This window comes from Gorilla gorilla, chromosome 6, assembly GCF_029281585.2.
Source record: "Gorilla gorilla gorilla isolate KB3781 chromosome 6, NHGRI_mGorGor1-v2.1_pri, whole genome shotgun sequence".
In the NCBI taxonomy this organism is placed as follows: Eukaryota; Metazoa; Chordata; class Mammalia; order Primates; family Hominidae; genus Gorilla; species Gorilla gorilla.
Genome location: NC_073230.2, coordinates 159,672,578 through 159,693,208, shown reverse-complemented (window position 1 = coordinate 159,693,208; position 20,631 = coordinate 159,672,578). Strand labels below are relative to the sequence as shown.

The following is a 20,631-nucleotide window of genomic DNA, read 5'->3' as shown; positions in this document are numbered from 1 at the left end:
TTATAGATTTATTAAATCTATTGTCACAACCAATTTTAGAATGTTTTCATTACCTCTAAAAGAAACTCTATATCCAATTCTCCCCAATCCTCCCAGACCATGGCAACCACTAATCTACTTTCTGCCTCTATGGATTTGTATATTATGAACACTTCAAATAAATAGAATCATATACTACGTGGTCTTTTGCATTTGTCTTCTTTCATTTAGCTAGTGTTTTCAAGGTACATCCATGTTGTAGCATGTATCAGTATTTCATTTTTCCTTATTGCAGAATAATATTCCATTGTATGGATATATGACATTTTGTTTATTTAATCATCAGTTATTGGATATTTGTTTTGTTTCAACTTTTTGACTATTATAAATAATGCTGCTATAAACATTCATGTACAACTTTTTGTATGGACACATTTTCATATTTCTTGGACACATACCTGGGGTGAAATTTCTGTATTCTATAGTAGTCTGTCTAACCTTTTGAAGAACTGCCAGACTGTTTTCCAAAGTAGCTGCACCATTTTATATTCCCACCAGCAATGTATGAAGTTTATAATTTCACCACATTCTCACCAACACTTGTTGTTATCTGTCTTTCTGATTACAGTCATCCTGGTGGGGATGAAGTGGTATCCCATTGTGGTTTTGATTTGCATTTCCCTTATGACTAATGATGTTGAGCAACTTTTCATGTGATATTGGTTACTATGTATCTTCCTTGGAGAAATGTCTGTTCAGATCCTTTGCCCATTTTTAAATTGGGTTACCCATATCAGATATATGATTTGCAAGTATTTTCTCCCATTCTGTGGGTTGTCTTTTCATTTTCTTAATGATATCCTTTGAAGCACAAAGGTTTCTACATTTTGATGAAGTTTATTTTATCAATTTTTTCTTTTGTTGCTTGGGCATTTGATATTATATCTCAGAAATCATTGCCTAAAATTGGCAAGGTTGTGAAGATTTATGCTTACATTTTATTCTAAGAGTTTTAGCTGTTACATTTAGGTCTTTGATTCATTTTGAGATAATTTTTATATATGATAAATACTAGGGTTCCGGTTTCATTCTTTTACATGTGTATATCCAGTTGTCCCAGCACTGTTTGTTGAAAGTCTATTTTGCTATTGAATTGTTTTGGTAATCTCATCAAAAGTCAACTCTATATGTGAGGGTTTATTTAATTAATGTATTTATTCTGAGACAGGGTCTCACTCTGTCACCCAGGCTGCAGTGCAGTGGTGTGATCATGGCTCCACTGCAGCCTTGAACTTCTGGGCTCAAGCCATTCTCTGCCTCAGCCTCCCAAGCAGTTGAGACTATAGGTGTGCACAACCATGCCTGGCCAATTAAAAAAAACCTTTTTTTTTTTTTTTTTGAAGCGACAAGGTCTCTTTATTTTGATCAGGTTGATCTCGAACTCCTGGGCTAAGCGATCTTCCTGCTTCAGCTTCCTAAAGTGTTGGGAGGCCAAGTTGGGAGGCCAGGTTCCTAGGAGAATGGGCCCTGCAGCACCACACACAAGTGCATGATCATTCTGCCAGTCCCTGCCTTTCTAGACCTGGGAAGCTGGGGACTGGAATGCTGTTGCCACTCCTTGACCTCGCCTGCAAAACACAGCAGCATCAAAGGCAGAAAGGCAGTTTCAGTATCCCTTTCATCTTCCAGATCTTGCTCAAATGCTCCTGATTGGTAGAAACTAATTCTATACAGATAGTATAATTCTATACTAGAAAACCTAGTCCAGATCCTGCGTGGGCAGCAGCAAGTCAATAGAACACAGGTCGTTCACAGTGACACAGAGAGAGGGGACAAATTCCAGCCTTTCCTGGATCTTCAGGATGTCCCTTACTGCCTGTAACTTTTCTGAGCTCAAGTGCACAAGCTCTATGATTGGTCTTAGAGCTTAAACACCTGTTACAACACTACTGTTAAATGTCACCATCAAACTCAGCTATTGACATCCTAAACTATTGCTCTGGGCTCAGAGAAGGGACAAGAAACAAGTTTTTATGTACATGTTAAGAGTATAGCCAGGCATGATAGCAAGTGCCTGTAATCCCAGCTATTCGGGAGACTGAGGCAGGAGAATCGCTTGAACCCGGCAGGCGGAGGTTGCAGTGAGCCAAGATCGCATCATTGCACTCCAGCCTGGGCAATGAGAGTGAGACTCTGTCTAAAAAAAAACCAAAAAAAAAAAAAAAAGTGATGTTTTCAAACCTGGCTCCTCTCTCAGAATGATCTTTAGAGCTTCCCAAAAACACAGTATTCAGGACCACCCTTGGATATTCTGATATGACTGGTGTGGCACTGGTGTGGCACGAAGCAGCACAACACTGGGATCCTTAAGAAGCCTCTCTAGGTGACTCTGGTGCACAGCCAGGGTTGACACTGCTGGGATAGAGAAGGGCAGCAAAGAAAACATAGAAATGGATGCTGAGAAATAAGCATCACAAATCAACAGAGGGCAACGGGGTGAGAACTAGGGGCAGTAGGAAAACAGGAACAGGAGTGGACAAGTGCTCTTGGGGATGGACAGGGAAGGCTCATTCCACCAGAAGCTGGTGGGAAGCACAGGGGCTTTTGAATATTGTGGCCTGGGGCTTTTCCTCCTAGTTGTGAAGGAGCCCTGTTGCAGTGTGGTTGGAAGGTTGTGTGGTTTTTGACAATTTCCCCCTTCCCAACAGGGGCGGGCCACAGGGAGAGGAGCGAGGCCTTGGTGTCACAGATCTGCTTCGAGGCCCAGCCTTTGGATATGCACTGCTGCCAGTTCTTGATTATTAAATCCCATCGTGGTGGAAGCATTGTCTGGTAATATCCAGAAACTCCTCTTTCATTAGAACTGGGAATAAGCAAGGTGGCCATGGGTGAATTTCAGCCTCTGATTTGTGGGTGGGAGCTGAGGGGCCACTGAGTGGCTGAGCAAATCTTCGGTGTGCATGGTCACTATCACTAGAAAGCAACAAGGTCTATGACCAGGGTGACTGGAAAGGAGGTAGATTAAATAATCCCCTGAGGTTTTGGAGCAGTGTGCAGAGCAAGGACTTGGATTTAGGGTAGCTTCCAGTCTCTTTTTTGGGGTCCTGTTTCTTGGATTGTCACCTGCAAGTGGCCTTATCCAGCTGGACCACAGTTGGGTGGTCAGTCTGTGCTGCATGTGGTTCTTCTAGGACAGCAGACACTTTAGGAACCACAGAATATGGGGCACTTGATGTCCCTGGGATAGCTCGGTGCCTCTGTGCAGACCGTTGTCCAGAATGTCCTTCTCCCTTCAGTTGATGTTAAAGCTCAAACTCTACCTCCTTTTTAAAGTTTTCTGTGACTTTCCTTGAATGAATTAGGAGGGACTTTCTCCACTATTCTTGAGTTATTCTTTACGTGACTTTTTTCTTACAGAAAAACAAGCTTCTAGAAACCAGAGACTATGTCTTTCATCTTCGTATCCCCAAAACCTACAGCAGGATCTAATCCATAGCCATTTAGTTAAGTGTTCGTTGAATGAATGAAAGAGTTGAGTCATCACAGACATGTAAGTTGTGAATGCGTGTTCACACATTCTAATGAGTGAGGCTATGACACTGTGAAAGAAGACTCTGCTGCAGGGCTGAGTAGTCCTGATGCATCGCTGGAGGTCATATTTGATAATAAGGCTGGTGCCTTTCTGAAATGACAAGAACAGGACATACATATACCACTCTCTCCTCCCACACCACAGCAGAGGTTTCGAATTCACTATGGCATTGTTATTTACTGAGCCTGGTTGTGAATTCGGAATCTTTTGTGACACAGCCACTACAGGCAGCTTAATGATCAAAACTAGGATGAGAGAGGAAAGCTGTTTTCCATCAAGAGCATGTTCTGTTTTGCTGGCAAATATGGATATTGTGGTGAAAGGGGAACATTTTCACCTTGACAGCAGAATATAAGGAGTTTCTAAAGTGGAAGGTAAACTGGAGACACTGCTCCAAGGTGTAGAAAACTTCGGAGGCTGGAACCAAAGACAACTTTTGAAACATGATTGCAGCTTCAGCAGAGGTAGAGCTGCCTTTACTATAAAGGAAATCAGTCATGGAGTGGCAGCTTTGAACCATGGCCCCTCTCACTTTTTTGCTGGTCCTCCCATTGAGATGTGGGGTCTATGTCTTCTTCCTTTCCATTTGGGTGCAATGGTGACCAGTGACCAATAGAGTATGGCAGAAATAGTCATGGGATTTCTGAAGTTAGGTCATAAAAGGCGTGCGGCTTCCTTCTTGTGTGTGAGAACACCCATCTTGAAGCCGTGAGCCTCCATGCAAGAGTTTGATTACTTGAGACCACTATGCTCTGAGGAAGCCCCAGCCCCGTGGGGAGACCACACATAGGTGCTTGGTCTACAGTTCTAGTTGAACACAGACCAGTCCAGATGCCAGACATGTAAGGGAAAAAGCTGCCAGACAATTGCTGCCTCCAGTATTAGTATCCAAGATGCTATCAGCTTCCGAGTCCTCCCAGCTGAAGCCCCAGACATCATGGATCAGAGAGAAGCCATCTCCAGGGTGTCCTGTCTGAATCCTTGTCCCATTGAGTTCATGAGCATAATAAAATAGTTGTTGTTTTGTGCCACTGAGTTGAGGTGGTTTGTTATGTAGCAATGGATAACTGTAACGTGGAATCAGCTCTCAGGCAGTGATGGGGGATCCTGTGAGTTTTGCAAACCAATCCTTGGATGCTCTAGCAAATAAGCATGAGGGTTTAGCAGGCAACCTTTTAACATCCTGACTAAGTTCTTGGATCAGACATCTACACCTAATATATATATATTTTTAACTTTTAAGTTCACAGTGCATGTGCAGGTTTGTTTCATAGGTAAACTTGCATCATGGGGGTTTGTTACACAGATTATTTCATCACCCAGGCATTAAGCTTAGTACCCATTATTATTTTTCATGGTCCTGTCCCTCCTCCCACCCTCCACTCTCCAACAGGCCCCAGTGTGTGTTGTTCTCCTCTATGCGTTCTCATCATTTAGCTCCCACTTATAAGTGAGAACATAAGGTATTTTGGTTTCCTGTGTTAGTTTGCTAAGGATAATGGCCTCCAGCTCCATCTGTATCCCTGCAAAGGACATGATCTCATTCTTTTTTTATGGCAGAATAGTATTCCATGGTGTATATATATCACATTTTCTTCATCCAGTCTATCATTGATGGGTATTTAGGTTGATTCCATGTCTGTCGCCCAGATTGGAGTGCAGTGGCGTGATCTCGGCTCACTGCAACCTCCGCCTCCTGGGTTCAAGCGATTCTCCTGCCTCAGCCTCCCAAGTAGCTGGGACTACAGGCGCCTGCCGCCACGCCTGGATAATTTTTATATTTTTAGTAGAGATGGGGTTTTACCATATTGGCCAGGCTGGTCTCGAATTCCTGACCTTGTGATCTCCCCGCCTTGGCCCCTCCAAAGTGCTGGGATTACAGGTGTGAGCCACTGCACCCGGCCGATTCCATGTCTTTTCTATTGTGAATAGTGCTGCAGTGAACATAGGTGTGCATGTGTCTTTATAATAGAATGATTTATATTCCTTTGGGTATACACCCAGTAATGAGATTGCTGGGTCAAATGGTATTTTGTCTTTATACACCTGATATGTTTTCATGAGATATCACGTTCGTCCTGGCGTTAGCCATTAGAAATTCCAGGTTATGGGATGTAGCCACCTTGAAGTGGCCCCAGGACAGGGAATCCATGCAGTTCAAAGTAGCAGGTCAATTACCAAATGTATGACCAAAAATTATGAATGTCTCCCCCTAACTGGGAGAGGCACAGCAAATTAAGAGGAGAGATTAACAAGACAATTAGTATATATGTTCTGAGAAACAGCTCGTAGTTGGCCAAGAGTTTAGGATTAGTCCCTCAGGAACTTACAGTTGAGAAAAGCATTTAGCTAATCTTGTATTTTTTGTAAAAATGTTTACTGCCAAGATAACTTAGGGTTAAGTGTGCAATTTCTCTAATTTGCATAATCTTGAATTTGGTGGTAAATGAAACATTTACTATAACTGGCATATTGATTTAATACATATTTATTTGCTTTTGGGAAGCAGAACATGCTTTGAGGAGAAGATTACGTGCTCTTTTGCTGCAATGCATTACTATTAGAAACACAGCCAAGGAAATAGCTGCCGCCTCGGGGCCATGGCCGAGGTGGGTAGTGGGAGCAGACGGCAGGACCGGCTCCTTGGGGCTGGGATCTTAGCCTGGGGTTTCACTCTCTGCTGTCACCACCTTTAAATTCTTAATAATTTTGAAACAAGGGTTTGCATTTTCATTTGAGGCCCACAAGCTATGTGCCGGTCCTGGCGTGCAGGGGTCTGCATCAGAGTGAGCTCTGGGTTGGATGTTAGCTGAGGTCTGCTCCTACATTGAAGGGACAGAGGGAATGGTTCTGCAGGAAGCTTAAGAGGAAAGGTTTAAAGGCTCCCAAAGGTGGAGGGGCAGGTCGTGGAGGGCTTGGTCCACTGGGCCACCTGGAGGTTTAGGCAGAGGCCACCAGCAGTCTTGATGAAACAACTCCAAGCCCCAGGACTTCTTGGTTGACATCACTCTTACTGAGCTCCACCAGCTAACAGAGACCTTGTCCTATTTACGCCTTATGAGTGCTGGGAAGTCACTGTCAGGGAAGGCCCACTGGCTGCCTGGGCCATGCCGTCTATCTCCACTCAGGGATTCTTGGGGCATCCGAGTTTTCAGAGGTGAGCCAGGCTGATCATGGAGATTCCTGAACTGCCTGTCTTCTGGGTCTCCCACTCTTGGGTCATAGTTGGGACTTGGGTGGGGAACACCTGCTGCTCTCAGTTCTCCCTGTTGAGGATGGTCAGACAACAGGGACAGTAGCCCTCTCACCTGAGTGTACGTGGTGCTCAGGGAGAATTCACCACCCAGGCAGAGCTGACCTTCCAGGCCTGGGGAGGCTATGTGCTTGGGAATGGCAGAGTCGCACATGGACAATGATTGAGTGAGTCCCCAGGGGTCAAGCTCTGCCTACTTGAGGGTTAGACCAGGCTTGCAGTTTTTTTTTTTTAAGAGGTAGGGTCTTGCAATGTTGCCCAGGCTGTGGGCTTGGACTCCTAGGCTCAAGCAATCCTCCTGCTTCAGCCTTCTGAGTACTTCCAGTTTTTATTAAGAAACAGAGGATGAGCATCCGAGGACATTCCTGCCTCGGTACAGGAGCCCTCAGGCTTCCCTGTCTGTCCCTCCCTGTCTTTCCCTCTGGGCTGTCACCCCTGTGACTGTGGACATCTTGAGGTCAGGGACTTCGTCTTCCTCATCTTTGTGTCCCAGGCCAGTTACATTCTGCTTAAGGGAAGGAGGAACAGTGAGAAATGCTGAAAAGTAGAAGCCAGGGCCTCAGGGGAGGAGGGGGAAAGTAGTACCTGTTAGGACCATTAGAGATGGGGCCTGGGAGGAAGGGAAGGGGCCCTGGGATTCTTGGGGCTGCTTTCTCAGGGGTGAAGTCAGGTCCTTCTTCCATCTTGTTAGGGGTGGATGGCGTTGGGAGATGGCACTGTGGTGGCCACAAGAATGGCCAAAATAATTATTTGGGGCAAGGTGCAAAGACTCAACAGGGCAGGGAAGTGTGAATGTGATTTGAGGCTTGTATTTCTGAGGCTCTCAGCCGCTAGTCACTCAACAAGGACTGCTGAGTGCCTGCTGAATGCACAACACCAACAAACAACTATGAAAAATCACCCAGGTAAAGTAAGCAATGCCTTTGGTCTTCCAGCTGTCCTCGGTATGGTGGGTGATGACAGTCATACACCCACATCTCAGTGTGTAAAGGAGCCCCTGAGCCTCTGGTGTCCTCCACCCCCTTGAAATGTTTATCAAAACCACACACACCCTTCCTTTCTGTCTTCTTGGAGGGAGAGAAAGGCTGGAATCTGTTCTATTGAATTGTCCAGTTTGAAAGATCCAGGACCCTGCCCCACATGACCTGACTCCCCTGTTCCTGCCTCCCTGTCACTGGTTCCTGGTTCTGCGGCTGGCTGTGGGTGACTGAGCTCTGAGCAGGGCTAGGAGGGACAGTGTGAGATCCCCCATCTGTTCGCTTGTCTGCTTTCCTCTGTCAGTGGTTCTCCGTGATAGAAAACTCCACATCCATTGTGTTAGCTCCTGTGGCTGCTATAAACACAGTACCACAAACTTAGTGGCCTCAAACAACACCAATGTATTCTCTTACCATCTGAGGTCTTCAGGGCCTTGTTCCTAATGGAGGCTCTAGGGGAAAATCTGTTTCCTTGTCTTTTCCAGTTTCTAGAGGTCGCTTACATTCCTTGGCTTGCGGCCCCTTCTGTCATCTTCACAGCCGGCAGTGCAGCATCTTCTCTCCTCTCTTCTCTCCTGTCTCCCGCTCACAAGGGCCTTGTGATTACTCAAGCCCACCCGGATGATCCAGGATAATTTCCCATCTCAAGATCCTTACCTTAATCATGCCCACAGAATTCCTTCCTAGTGCATGTAAGGTAACAGATCCACAGGTCCCAGGGATCAGGATGTGGACATCATTAGTGGGGGGGTGGAGGGCATTATTCTATCTACCCCATCCATCCTGGCCAGCTACTATAGTACCACACATCAGCAATTAGAGTTTCATTTTTCTTTCTCTCTTTCCCTCCCTCATTTCCTCCCTTCCTCTCTCTTGTAAAATTTAGATTTCAGTTTTTTGAATAGGTAATATATTCTCACGATTCAAAAATAAAAATAACATAGCACTGGGGCGAGAGGCTGTGGCACCTGGGTTTCTGCAGTTAGTGCTTTCCTGGGCCATGTGTCATGGCCAGGACACTTGGGGCTCCCTCAGCTCCAGAGGGAGGGAGGAGACCCTCCTTGCCCCATCCCCATCCCCATCGCGTCTGGCCAGGCCACTCTGCTTTCTCCCCAGCCTCTATCTCCCTACCTGGCCAGCCCGTGGCCCGGCCCTCTCCATCATTCCCCTTCTGTCCCCAAAAGCAAGCAAACAAAACAATAACAAAACCCCTAACAACTCAATAGAAAGGTTTCCATGAAGAAAGCCTGCTCCTATCCCTGTTCTCATCCACCATGCTTCCCTGTCGTCTACATGGAGACCAGTCTAGGGAAACTCCTGTCCTTTCTCACGCAAAGTTAGCATGCTGTCTGTATTATTCTATGCCTCTTCTCTTTTCTTACTTGCTATGGCCTGAAGTTTTGCCCTATCAGCACACAGAGTATCCTCATTCGTGTGTTTCTTTTACAATCAGCTAGAATTGCACTGTGAGGTTGTGCCACAGTTCATTCAACTGGGGTTTTCTACAGATGAGAAGTTGGTTGTTTCCAGACTTTTGCTGTTACAAACAATGCTGCAATGCATCACTATGTACATATGTCGTTCCTGTGTTTATAGGTGGATCTTGGGGATAAGCCCCCTGAAGTTGGGCCAGTGTGCCAATGGATAAAGGCATGGTGAACCTGCTAGATCTCCCTGTAGCATCTTCTCTATGGTTGTGCCATTTTGCAAGCCTGTCACTGACATTGGGAAATTCCCTTGCAGCCTCCCCAAGAGAAAGTTGTCAGTCTCAGATTTTTTTTTTTTTTTTTTTTTTGAGACAGGGTCTCACTGTGTCTGTGTTGCCCAGGCTGGAGTGCAGTGGCGTGATTTCGGCTTCTCAGCTCAAGAGATCTTCCCATCTAACCCCCTCTGACCCGGGACTACAGGCGTATGCTGCCCTGCCTGGCTAATTTTTTGTATTTTTTAGGAGAGATGGGGTTTAGCATGTTGCTCAGGCTGGTCTTGAACTCCTGGACTCAAGTGATCCTCCCATCCTCCCACCTCAGCCTCCCAAAGTGCTGGGATTACCAGCGTGAGCCACCGTGCCTGGCCAGTCTCAGATTTTAAAAAACCAATCTGATAGGTGCAGGATTTCAGCAAGCTTCCTTTTTGTTAGTAATGGTGGCTTTTCTGGACTGCAGTAGACCAGTGTGAATAAAGTACATGCCATGTGTGTGCATGTCCGTGTGACTGTGTGCACGTCTGTGTGTGTGCATGTCTGTGCGAGTGTGTGCACATCTGTGCGAGTGTGTGCACGTCTGTGTGTGTGTGCACGTCTGTTTGTGTGTTTCCTACACACATGGCCCTGTGCCTCCCTGCAAGAAGCAGCACACAGAGCGAGGCTCTGAGGGTTTATTGTCTGCCCCAGTGAGGCTCCTGGGCTTCCTGGGAGGAACTGGGGGCTGGTCACACAGGTCTGTAGGTCCCATTGTAGCTAAAAGGGGGAGGCATCGAGCAGTCCCTGTCCTCAGGGATCCAGCGCTGGACGTAGTTGGGGCCGTTGTCCCGAGGCCACACGATCACAGTGTCTCTGGATGCCAGGGAGGGGTCCTCTGGGAAGAAGTTGAATGGCCGGAGCAGGAAGCCCACGGAGTTCCCAGGTGTGGCTGTGTTGGGAATGTCCTCTGAGTGGGGGATGTGCAGGAAGCCCACCGTCACCCAGGCCACCAGGTCCTGCAGGAGACAGGGTGGGCTTCAGTGGGCAGGGCTGAGTACTGACCACTGGAGGCCACTCTAGCCTTTGGTCATTATCAGTTCTGCCTGGAAACTTGCTGAATTCCTCTCCAGCCCCTTTTTAAAGAGACGAGCAGCTCTGTTGTGACCTCTGAACTTGCTGTCCACACAGCAAGGCACAGCCCCTGCGACTGGGGACAGATCTGGGCAAAGGGTGGTTGGGACTCCCTGATGGTGATGAGGATGGTCCTGGGCTGAGCTGGAAGGAGGCAGGGCCAGCACTGGGCAGGGCTGGGGACAGGGCAGTACCTCATTTTCAATGTTCTCGTTGTTGTGAAGAAACTTCTCGAAGACCACGGGCGGGTCCCAGGGGTCGTTCTGGTGGTAGATGCTGCTGCTGCACAGCTCCGACTCCCGGTACTTGGTCACTGCCAGGGGGTACCTGCCAGGCAGAGGCGAAGCAGCTTGGCTCAGGGCCCTGGGCTGGCCCCCCTCAGTCCCGCCCAGGGAACAGCTTCAGGGTCAGAATAGAGGAAGATGATTGCCTTCCCCAAGATGAGAGATCATCTGTCCTGGGAGTCGGCAGGACGGGCTACTGTTAACCGGGTTCAGGTGACCCACAGGAGTTCTCCCCGCCCCCCTCCCCAAATGCACAGAGACACAGGCCTAGAAGAGCAGGCAACCCTTGCACAACACAGGTGTGAGCTGCATGGGTCCTCCTTCTCTGTCTTTCCTTCCTTCTTTTCTTTTCTTTTTCTTTTTTTTTGATGGAGTTTTGCTCTGTCACCCAGGCTGGAATGCAGTGATGCGATCTTGGCTCACTGCAACCTCCGCCTCCCGGGTTCAAGTGATTCTCCTGCCTCAGCCTCCCGAGTAGCTGGGATTACAGGCGCCCACCACCACACCTGGCTAATTTTTGTATCTTTAGTAGAGACAGGGTTTTGCTGTGTTGGCCAGGCTGGTCTCGAACTCCTGACCTCAGGTGATCTGCCCACCTTGGCCTCCCAAAGTGCTGGGATTACAGGCGTGAGCTACTGCGCCCAGCCCACAAGTCCACTTTCATTTGGAGTTTCTTCCGCCTCTGCCACCGTGAGACAGCAAGACCAGCCCCTCCTCCTCCTCTTCCTCAGCCCACTTAAAGTGAAGGAGACGAGGATAAAGACCTTCGGGATGAGCCACTCCCACTTAATGGATTGTAGATATATTTTCTTTTCCTTAGGAATTTTTTTTTTTTTTTTTTTTTTTTTTTTTTTTTTTTTTTTTGAGACCGAGTCTTGCTCTGTTGCCCAGACTGGAGTGCAGTGGTGTGATCTCGGCTCACTGCAAGCTCCGCCTCCCGGGTTCACGCCATTCTTCTGCCTCAGCCTCCCAAGTAGCTGGGACTACAGGCGCCCGCCACCACGCCCAGCTAATTTTTTGTATTTTTAGTAGAGATGAAGTTTCACCGTGTTAGCCAGGATGGTCTTGATCTCCTGACCTCGTGATCTGCCCGCCTCAGCTTCCCAAAGTGCTGGGATTACAGGCGTGAGCCGCCGTGCCCGGCCAGGATTTTATTAATAACATTTTCTTTTCTCTAGCTTACTTTATTGTAAGAACACAGTATCTGACACATAGAACCTACAAAATATGTGTTCATGGAATGTTTTTGTTAGTGGTAAGGCTTCCGGTTAACAGTAGGCTATTCGTAGTTACGTTGTGGGGAAGTCGTAGTTACACTTGGCTTCTTTACTGCGTTGGGGGGTTGGCACCCCTACCCCCCATATTGTTCAGGGTCAATTTACACACAGATATACATATACGTACACAACATGCATGTGCGCCCAGATACAAAACCACATAGACTAGGAACCCCATAGACACAAACACAGACAGACACAGACACACACACTGAGGGGAGCCCCTGACCCTCCCCCAGGCCCCCTGGGTCTTCCTCACCTTGCCCAGGTGATGGCCTGCTCCTCCTGCCAGCCTGGGGGCAGCACCTGGTCGGCCATGGAGTGGATCTGCAGGCGGTAGCTGCGCTTGTGGCCCCAGGGGTTCTCCTGGGGGCTGGTAAAGAGCAGGTACCTGGGCAGCTTCCTTTTGAAGCGGAAGGCCGCCTGGCGCTCCCAGGAGTACTGCGTCAGCTCCAGAGTTGGCTGGACCACGCGGTGTCTCGGGCTCCAGGGGTTGGTGATGTTTTCTAGCTTCATCTGCAGTGTCTGGAAGCTGTTCTTGGTGCCTTGGAGGTATGCAGGGAGAAGGAGAACGAGAATCAAGCTGCCAGAACTGAAACCTCCTCATTCTACCCCAGGATTTCCATCCTCCACCATATCCAACAGCCAACTGTCTTGAATAACCGGGATGTTGGGGGATGCCCTGGGCGGCTTTGGTGATTCCATTACCACTCTGGGAAGTTCCTCTCAAGAGCTGTGCTCATGCCCATCTGCTGTGGCTGCAATCCTAGAGAAGGGGCACCCATTTTTCTCCAGGCATGAGAGGCTCTGTCCAGAGAGGTGACTGGGGCTGAGGGGTAGGAGCCGCCCGTGTGGTCCTGGTGGACTTGTTGGGTCTGGCAGCATTAGTCATTCTACCCATGCCATTCTTTTATGGTGATATCATCCAGGAGACACCCTGAATATTCCCAGACAATACTACACTCCATCTCAAAGCGCTAGACCGTGACATTTCTTACCCTCATAGGCACCGTCCCCTCCCTTGCCCCATGCACAGCCCCAGGGTCAGGACAGGGTCCACACTGTTGCATCCAGGGCAACCCTCGGCACTGTTCGCTTTCACCATTTTTCAGGGACACACAAATTTCTAGCTTTAGGTTTTACAGAAGCAGGCTTGGCAAATGCTCCTAACTTTCCACCACCAGGGAGTTATAGTGCCGTCTCCTGGGAGTTTAAGTTATTGGCTGGATGCAGATGTTTGAACGGGAGAGTCTCGCTTTGAGTCCTACCTGCCACATCCAGGTCTACGCGGTAGTGCACCAGGTGAGTGTGTATGTTGCCAATCAGGTTGGTGTGCAGGCGAGTGCCGTGGCGCAGCCCCTCGGGGGTGTAGAAGGTGGCGTGGAGGTAGCCAGTGGCATGCATCTTGGCCTCCATCACCCCGTTGGGGTAGAAGATAAAGTCCCAAATGTAATCATAATTGTAGACAGTTGAAGTTGTCCGCAGCACCAGCACCTGGCCCTTCAGCCCTGCATAGAAGTTGAAGCCACCTTTAAAGTTGGAATTAAAGTGCCGCCGAAGGGGCACCCCTGTGGGCATTTCAAAGAGGCAGAGGGCTCGGGGATAATGGACCGGGTCATCGGCATCATAGTAGTGGAAAGTGTCCAGGAAGGTGGCGGTCTCCGGGCAGTCGATGCCGGGGGCTAACTCGTGAGTGACGCTGCCCAGGCCCCAGCCGACATCGAGGTACTTGGTCTGCATGCCCGCAGGTGTGTGTCCTCCATACAGCGCCACTGCCTCTTGCACGCTGACCTCATAGGCAATGCGCTCTCCGCCGAAGTGCACGTTCAGGACCTGCAGCCCGGAGGAGGAGCGCAGCCGGAAGGCAAAGCTCCAGCCCCCATAGAGCACAGCGTTGCCCTCCAGCCTGAAGCGAGGGCCGTGGGGCTGGACCAAGCGGGGGCCGCTCACATGGATGGGGCTGGGGAAGTCCCCGCGGGGCTTGTGGGAGGAGAAGAGGGGCGGCTCCTCCGTGCTGTCATGCCCCTTGCCCTCAGGCAGCGGGTCCTCCAGGACCACCACGTCCACCTCTCCATCTGCATACTTCCGAGCCAGTTCCTCTGGGCTCCCATAGAACTTCCCGTTGTACCACACCTGCTCCACGGCCCAGTGCCGAGCATCTGTGCTCCCATGATCCACGAGGAGCTCCAGCCCAGTGGGGTGCAGAAAGTAGCCTTCTACATAGCGCTGTATGATAAGCCAACTGCGGCGCTGGCCAGAAGCCACACCCCGGGGGGCCACATCGGTGAAGGCCAGGCATCTGTCATGGCAGTCTTGGAATGAGAAGCCTGTGGTATTGAGGAAGAACTGATGCAGGGGCTTGGTGGCTTCCTGCAGGGTGTGGTAGAGGAGGGCATACTCTGCTGTGGAGATGGGCCTCGATGCCCAGGAGGACTGGTACCCAGGCCTGGGGGACAGTGCTCGCATGTAGCAGGGCCCTGGCAGGGGCCCCACAGCAAACTCGGTGACATTGGGATGCTCCTGGTCACCAAAGAAGATGACGGCACGGGCTTCCCGCACAGGATGCCTTTCACCTTTATCCAGAAACCTCAGCACATGGTACTTCTTGGGCAGCAGCATCTCGATGAGAAACACGGTGTTCTTGGCCATGGTGGTGGTACTGGAGGGCTGCAGCCTCAGCTCTTTCTTGGACCAGAGGAAGCTGTGCACTGCCTTCAGCTCTTGGTTGCTTAGGTCTGAAAACACCCCTGCCTTCCTGGGCAGAGTCCCCAGGGAGGGCTCCGCCATGGCCATCTGCAGCATCAGGATGGCAGCCACGGCCCAGCCTAGGGCCGGCATCTCTCGCTCCATGGCTCTGGAATGCAGTAGAGGAGATGAACTTAGTTGTCTTATGGGCAGAGATGGGCTTCCCTCAGGTTAGGGCCATGGAATTTTCCCATGGACTGAGCTTCCTCCCCTTGCCCTGCCCCAAGCTGGAGGCTGTCCTGGGGCAGCTGGGGTCCCACACATAGTCCCCAGCGCCGTCGGGCCGCTGCCTGTGCATCCATCCATTTATTTCTGCCCTCTCCTCACTCCTCTGTAAATGTCCTCCAGTCCTGCAGCCTTCCTTACTCAGAGGAATGCTCTTGTTTTTGTGTATTATCTCAGCCAGGGGTGCCGTGAGTCACAGAGGCCAGGCTGGGCCCCTGCACATGCCCCCAGGTGCTTCTTGTGTCCTGGAGAAGAAGACACCTGTATTAACAGCAAAACTACATTTCTGACACAACGAAATACCTTTTAGGTAGACAGATTTTGAAATTTAGTGTAGAAATTCAAAGGTAGGCTCTAGAGTCAGGCTGTCTGAGTCAAGTCCCAGTGACTCATGCCACTAGGACTTGCTGTGTGGCCTTGGGCACGCTGCTTAAACTCTCTGGGCCTTCATGTTCTTAGTTATAAAATGAAAATAACGACAACAGTGCTTAGCTCCTAGGGTTGTGGAGAGAAATCAATTAAACAGTAAATATAAAGTGTTTGTAACGATGTCTGCCATATGGGAAATGCATGAGAAATGTTAGCTGCTCTTCTTGTTAAATACAGGCTATCGACACCAGCACATTTAAAGTTTTACGCAATGTAGAGTGATTCAGGTGTGACTAGGCTGCAGACTGATGGCTTTGGGGGTGAGGTAGAGGTGCCCAGTCCTGCCTAGCCTTCTTTGTGCCCCATTCACCTCTCTTGTCCACCCAAGGCTACTAGGAGGGGACCTCAGGGAGGGTTTCATCTTAGGAAGATGCCTTTTCCTTTCTCAGGGAGGGTGGGTCAGGGTCTTCACCTCATAACCCCATTCCCCAAGCAGCTGTAAAATCCTGTGCTTGTAGCTGTGAGCCTCCTGCAGGGCTGGGAGACGTGGTGGCCACAGCTCTGTCTTCCCATGTGCTGTGTGCGGAGTCTCTGGGAGACTGTTGCTCTTGCCTGTTGCACTGTTGCTACAGATGCTGGCTGGAGCTGTCTCCCAGCCTTAGTTTCTCCAGACCCTAACTTGTCCTCCTAGGTGATGTGGGCCTCCCTGGAAGGCTGCCGTCACCATGAAATTTCCCTACAGAAGCACTGCCTTTGCCACCTTGCACCCCCTTCCTCAAGGCTCTGGGTTGAGCTGGGAGCCCCGCTTCAGGATTCCTCCCTGTCTCAGCTGTGCTTTTCACTTCCTGCAAGCAGTGCCTGAGGCACAGACACTTGATTTATAAGGTGGATGCATGAGTGGGTTGGACTCTGAGAGATCCTTGTTTTCATAGGTAGTTGCCTTTTGCTTCCTAAATCAGAAGCCCTGGGGGTAAACCTGGAGAAAACTCGTTCTCCTGTGCAGACAGACAGGTAGCAGAGAGGGTTAATCCACTCCTGTCTCAGACCTCTGCCTGGCCCAGCCTCTTCCCAGGGGGCCCAGGCCGCCTGCAAGGGAGGCCCCGAGGATTTCACCTGGAAAGTCGGCGGCACAGGGTGTGAGGTGTAACTGAGGTGCAGCAGCTCCACTTTGGGTGTATCATGGAGTGACCCACTGAGGAAACCTGATCATCATGAGCGCTTTTCATTTCTTGCTTTTGTTTTTGGAAAATGCATTTACACATCACATTTCCGAAGCACAAGCATTGGGAACACAACCCGTGTGTTAACTAGAGGCCCTGTTTCCTCGTGGCTTTTTTCCTCCAGAGAAGCTCAGCTGCACATTGTCCCTTCCCACCCGACTCTGGGCCAGTGTCACATCCTTTGCCAGCTTTTGAGGTCAGCTGAAACCCCGCACTGCCGAGGAGTGCTGTTTTCGGCCCCAACTAACATACTTCTCCACTAGTCCCCTTAGCACTTTGTATTTAATTTTTACACGATGGGCAGTTCTTGATTCATAGACAAATGAAAGGTGTTGGCTGGGCCTGTTCCATCACCCGAGGGCTCTCTAGCCCTGGAGGCCACGGTAAAGGCTGATCTGAGATGTCCTTCTCTCCCTTTCCCATGCCCCTCTCCCCGAGGGCTCTCCCCTTGCCCTTGTTTTGCTCCATGGTCATGGCCTCTCATGGGGATGTCCCTCTAGTTGCCTTGTCTTGCCCTCTGGTGCTGGCAGAAGACCCTGGAACCCACATGATCTTGGGCTCTCGGAGGCCCTGCTCACCTGGAGGGAGCAGGTGAGGCAGGGGCTGCAGGCGGAACCCAGAGCCAGCAGGAAGGATATGAGGTGAGTTCTTGTGTTCTCCTATTAAATATTGGCCAGGCCTCTTTTTTTTCTTCTTTAAATAGACTATTTTTTTTTCTTCCTGAGACAGTCTTGCTCTGTAGCCCAGGCTGGAGTGCAGTGATGCGATCTTGGCTCACTGCTACCTCTGCCTCCCAGGTTCAAGCAATTCTCCTGCCTCAGCCTCCGGAATAGTTGGGATTACAGGTGTGCACCACCATGCCCGGCTAATTTTTTGTTTTTAGTAGAGATGGTGTTTCACCGTGTTGGTCAGGCTGGTCTTGAATTCCTGACCTCAAGTGATCCACCCGCCTCAGCCTCCCAAAGTGCTGGAATTACAGGCATGAGCCACCAGGCCTGGCCCCAAATAGACTTCAATAAATAAATAAATAAATAAATAAATAAATAAATAAATAAATATATATATAGTCAGGATCTCACTATGTTGCCCAGGCTGGTCTTGAACTCCTGGGCTCAAGTGATCCTCCCGCGTTGGCCTCCCAAAGTGCTGGGATTATAGTAGACTTTTTTTTTAATAGATTTTAAAAATAGACTTTAATAGATTTCTTAATAGACTTTATAAAGTCTGTTAAAAGTCTTTAAAAAGTCTATTAAAAGTCTTTTAACAAACTTTATAAAGTCTATTAAAGTCTTTTAAATAGGAGTCTTTTAAAGAGGAATTTTAGGTTCATAGCAAAATTGAGCGAAAGGTACTGAGAGTTTCTGTATACTCACAGCCCCTACACACGCAGCCTCCCCAGTATCAATATCCACACCAGAGCCGTACATTTGTTACAGCTGATGAACCTGCATATCACTCTCACCCAGAGCCCACAGTTTACATCAGGACTCACTCTTGCTGCTGCATATTCTATGGGTTGGACAAACGGACAATGACATGGATCCACCATTAGAATATCACGCAGAGTAGTTCCACCTCCCCCAAAATCTTCTGTGCTCCACCTCTTCCTCCGAAACCCTAGCAATCACTGCTCTTTTTATTGTCTCCATAGTTTTGCCTTTTCCAGAACGTCCTGTATTTGGAATCTTACAGTCTGCAGCCTTTTCAGGTTGGCTTCTTTTGCTTGGCAGTGTGCATTTAGGGTACCTCCATGTCCTTTCACGGCTGGGTCTCCTTTTTTACAACCTCTTATCCCCATGTTTCTTTTTGCTTTTCCAGGAAGGAGAAAGATGTGGAAGAGACCTTTGCTTTCCCCAGGACAAACCTCTGTCCCCATGTGCAGTGGCAGTGGGGGTGGTGGCTGGTGAGACCTCCAGGCAGGAACAGGAAGCAAGCCCTCTCCCTGCTCACCCTCCTCTCTGAGCTTTCCCCACTCCACCCTGGCCAGCTGTTGCCTGCCACCAAGCACCCGGGCACCTTCTGTGATGTGCTAGGCTCCTGCCCTCACTTCCTGGCCCTCCTCCCTCTGTGTCCTGTTTCTTCTGCCCCTCACTCTGTGCCCTCCTTCCACTGCTTTTCTTTCCTCCAGTTCAGCCCCTTCTTGACTCTCCCGAATACCCATCAGAACGCACCTGTGTGCTCTGCTCCCAGTTCGCTCTGCTTCCAGCCTTTGCCCTTAAGCTGATCTCTGACTCCTTCTTGAAGTCAATCAGACCCCGCCCTGCAGGGAGGGACAAGGTGAGGCCTGAGCTGGCCTAGGAGGGGCCTATGGCTTGGGAGGTGCCTCTGTGGGCAGCTACAGCGGCGAGAGTGGGTTTGAGGAAGCTGGCTGTGCAGCACACTTGTCCTGAGTCTGTTTCCAGACAAGTGCCACCTTCCACAAGAATTTGCCTTGGCTTCTCTGTGACGAGCCATGCAATGCCACAATCTGTTAATCTAGGTGGCACATTTTAGAGGCAGAGATAAGGACAAGGGGCCATTTCCTAGCCAGTAGTCTTACCTGAAGCTGAGAGATGGACCAGGGCAGGGGCTGATAGAGGCTGGCACCCACAGCAAAACAGAGAATTCAACCACTCCTAGAACAAGACACCAGAGGCAGAACCGTTTGGGAGGAGCAGCCACTCAAGACGAGTTGCAAACTTTGGCGGCTTTTTAACGATCTTTGAGACCCTGACCAGATTCAGAAACGAGGAAGGACTTGGCTGGGAGAAAGCTGGCCAGGGTAGCTAAGGCTATGGCACAGAGCAGAGAGGGGAGAGGACACTGGGGCAGGTAGTGCCCATGCAGTGGGCGGACAGTGCTAACGCGGCTTAGTCAGGTTGAGAAGGGCGAACGTGGTGACCGGGGTAACTCCTGGTCGGAAAGGAAAGAATAGAGTCAGGAAAAGTGCATGGCTCAGGAGCGCCAAGGGGTCATCATCCCCCATTACCAAGGTTTGGTTGCTCAGGGATTGCACACCGCTTTGTGGTTATAGGGGTTTTGTATTTCTCATCATCATCCTTCCTGCTGCCCGCAATGCAAGTCATTTCAGTGCGCACTGGCAGCTAGATGAAGGAAGGTGAACACACTTAGTCAACTTGAAGCTTGCTTGTAATTCCAGAAGGTCTTTGGTGTTTCTGAGGAAGGGGATTTGCCTTCCATGTTAAAATGATGATTGATACAAAGACAATGAAAGCTAACGTCTTTCACCCTCAGTGTTCAAGAGGACTGTGAGTTATGTGTTCTCAGTTATGGGCTCACCAACTCTGCAGAGAATTGGGGGGATTTGGATTAGAAGAGAGTTTCAGGAACAACCTGATTTTGAGGACTACAATCTGTTTCCATTCCACAAAGGAAACTGCAATGAAGTTCATGGAGTGAGGACGGATCGAGAAAAGAGACTTGCAAAGATTTAAAGGGAAAGGGGCCACATGCACATGATGGAGTTAGACCCTTTCACACACGAAAACGGACTCGAAAGGGACCAAAGACGTACATGTAAGAGCTAAAACTGTAAAACTCTTAAAAAGAAAACATAGGAGTAAATCTGCTTGACTTTACATCTAATTCTTGGATGTGACCTCAAAGCACAAATAACCAAAGAAAAAAAATAGATAAATTGACATCATCAGTATTAAAAGACTTTTATGCTTCAAAGGACACCCACAGGAAAATGAAAAGACAAAGCATAGAATGGGAGAAAATATTCACAGATTATATATCTGATAAGAAAATTATATCTAGAATGTAAAAAGAACTCTTCCAATTCCATAATAAGAGACAAATAATCCAATTAAAAATGAGCCAAAGATCTGAATAGATATTCCCCCCACGAAGATACACAAATGGCCAATATGCACATGGAAAGCTGTTCAATGTCATT

At 49.1% G+C, this 20,631-nt stretch overlaps 1 protein-coding gene across 1 annotated transcript; it reads right to left on the bottom strand.

Moving 5' to 3' along the window:
• Positions 1–10,043: 10,043 nt before the first annotated feature.
• AOC1 (amine oxidase copper containing 1) lies at positions 10,044–18,965 on the bottom strand. The gene is made up of 5 exons (XM_004046484.5): positions 18,902–18,965; positions 13,440–15,025; positions 12,431–12,716; positions 10,805–10,937; positions 10,044–10,495 (listed from the first exon to the last, which is right to left on the bottom strand). The coding sequence occupies exons 2-5, from the start codon at positions 15,019–15,021 to the stop codon at positions 10,229–10,231; spliced, it is 2,268 nt and encodes a 755-aa protein (XP_004046532.2). The 5' UTR covers positions 15,022–15,025; positions 18,902–18,965; the 3' UTR covers positions 10,044–10,228.
• Between the last annotated feature and the right edge of the window lie 1,666 nt (positions 18,966–20,631).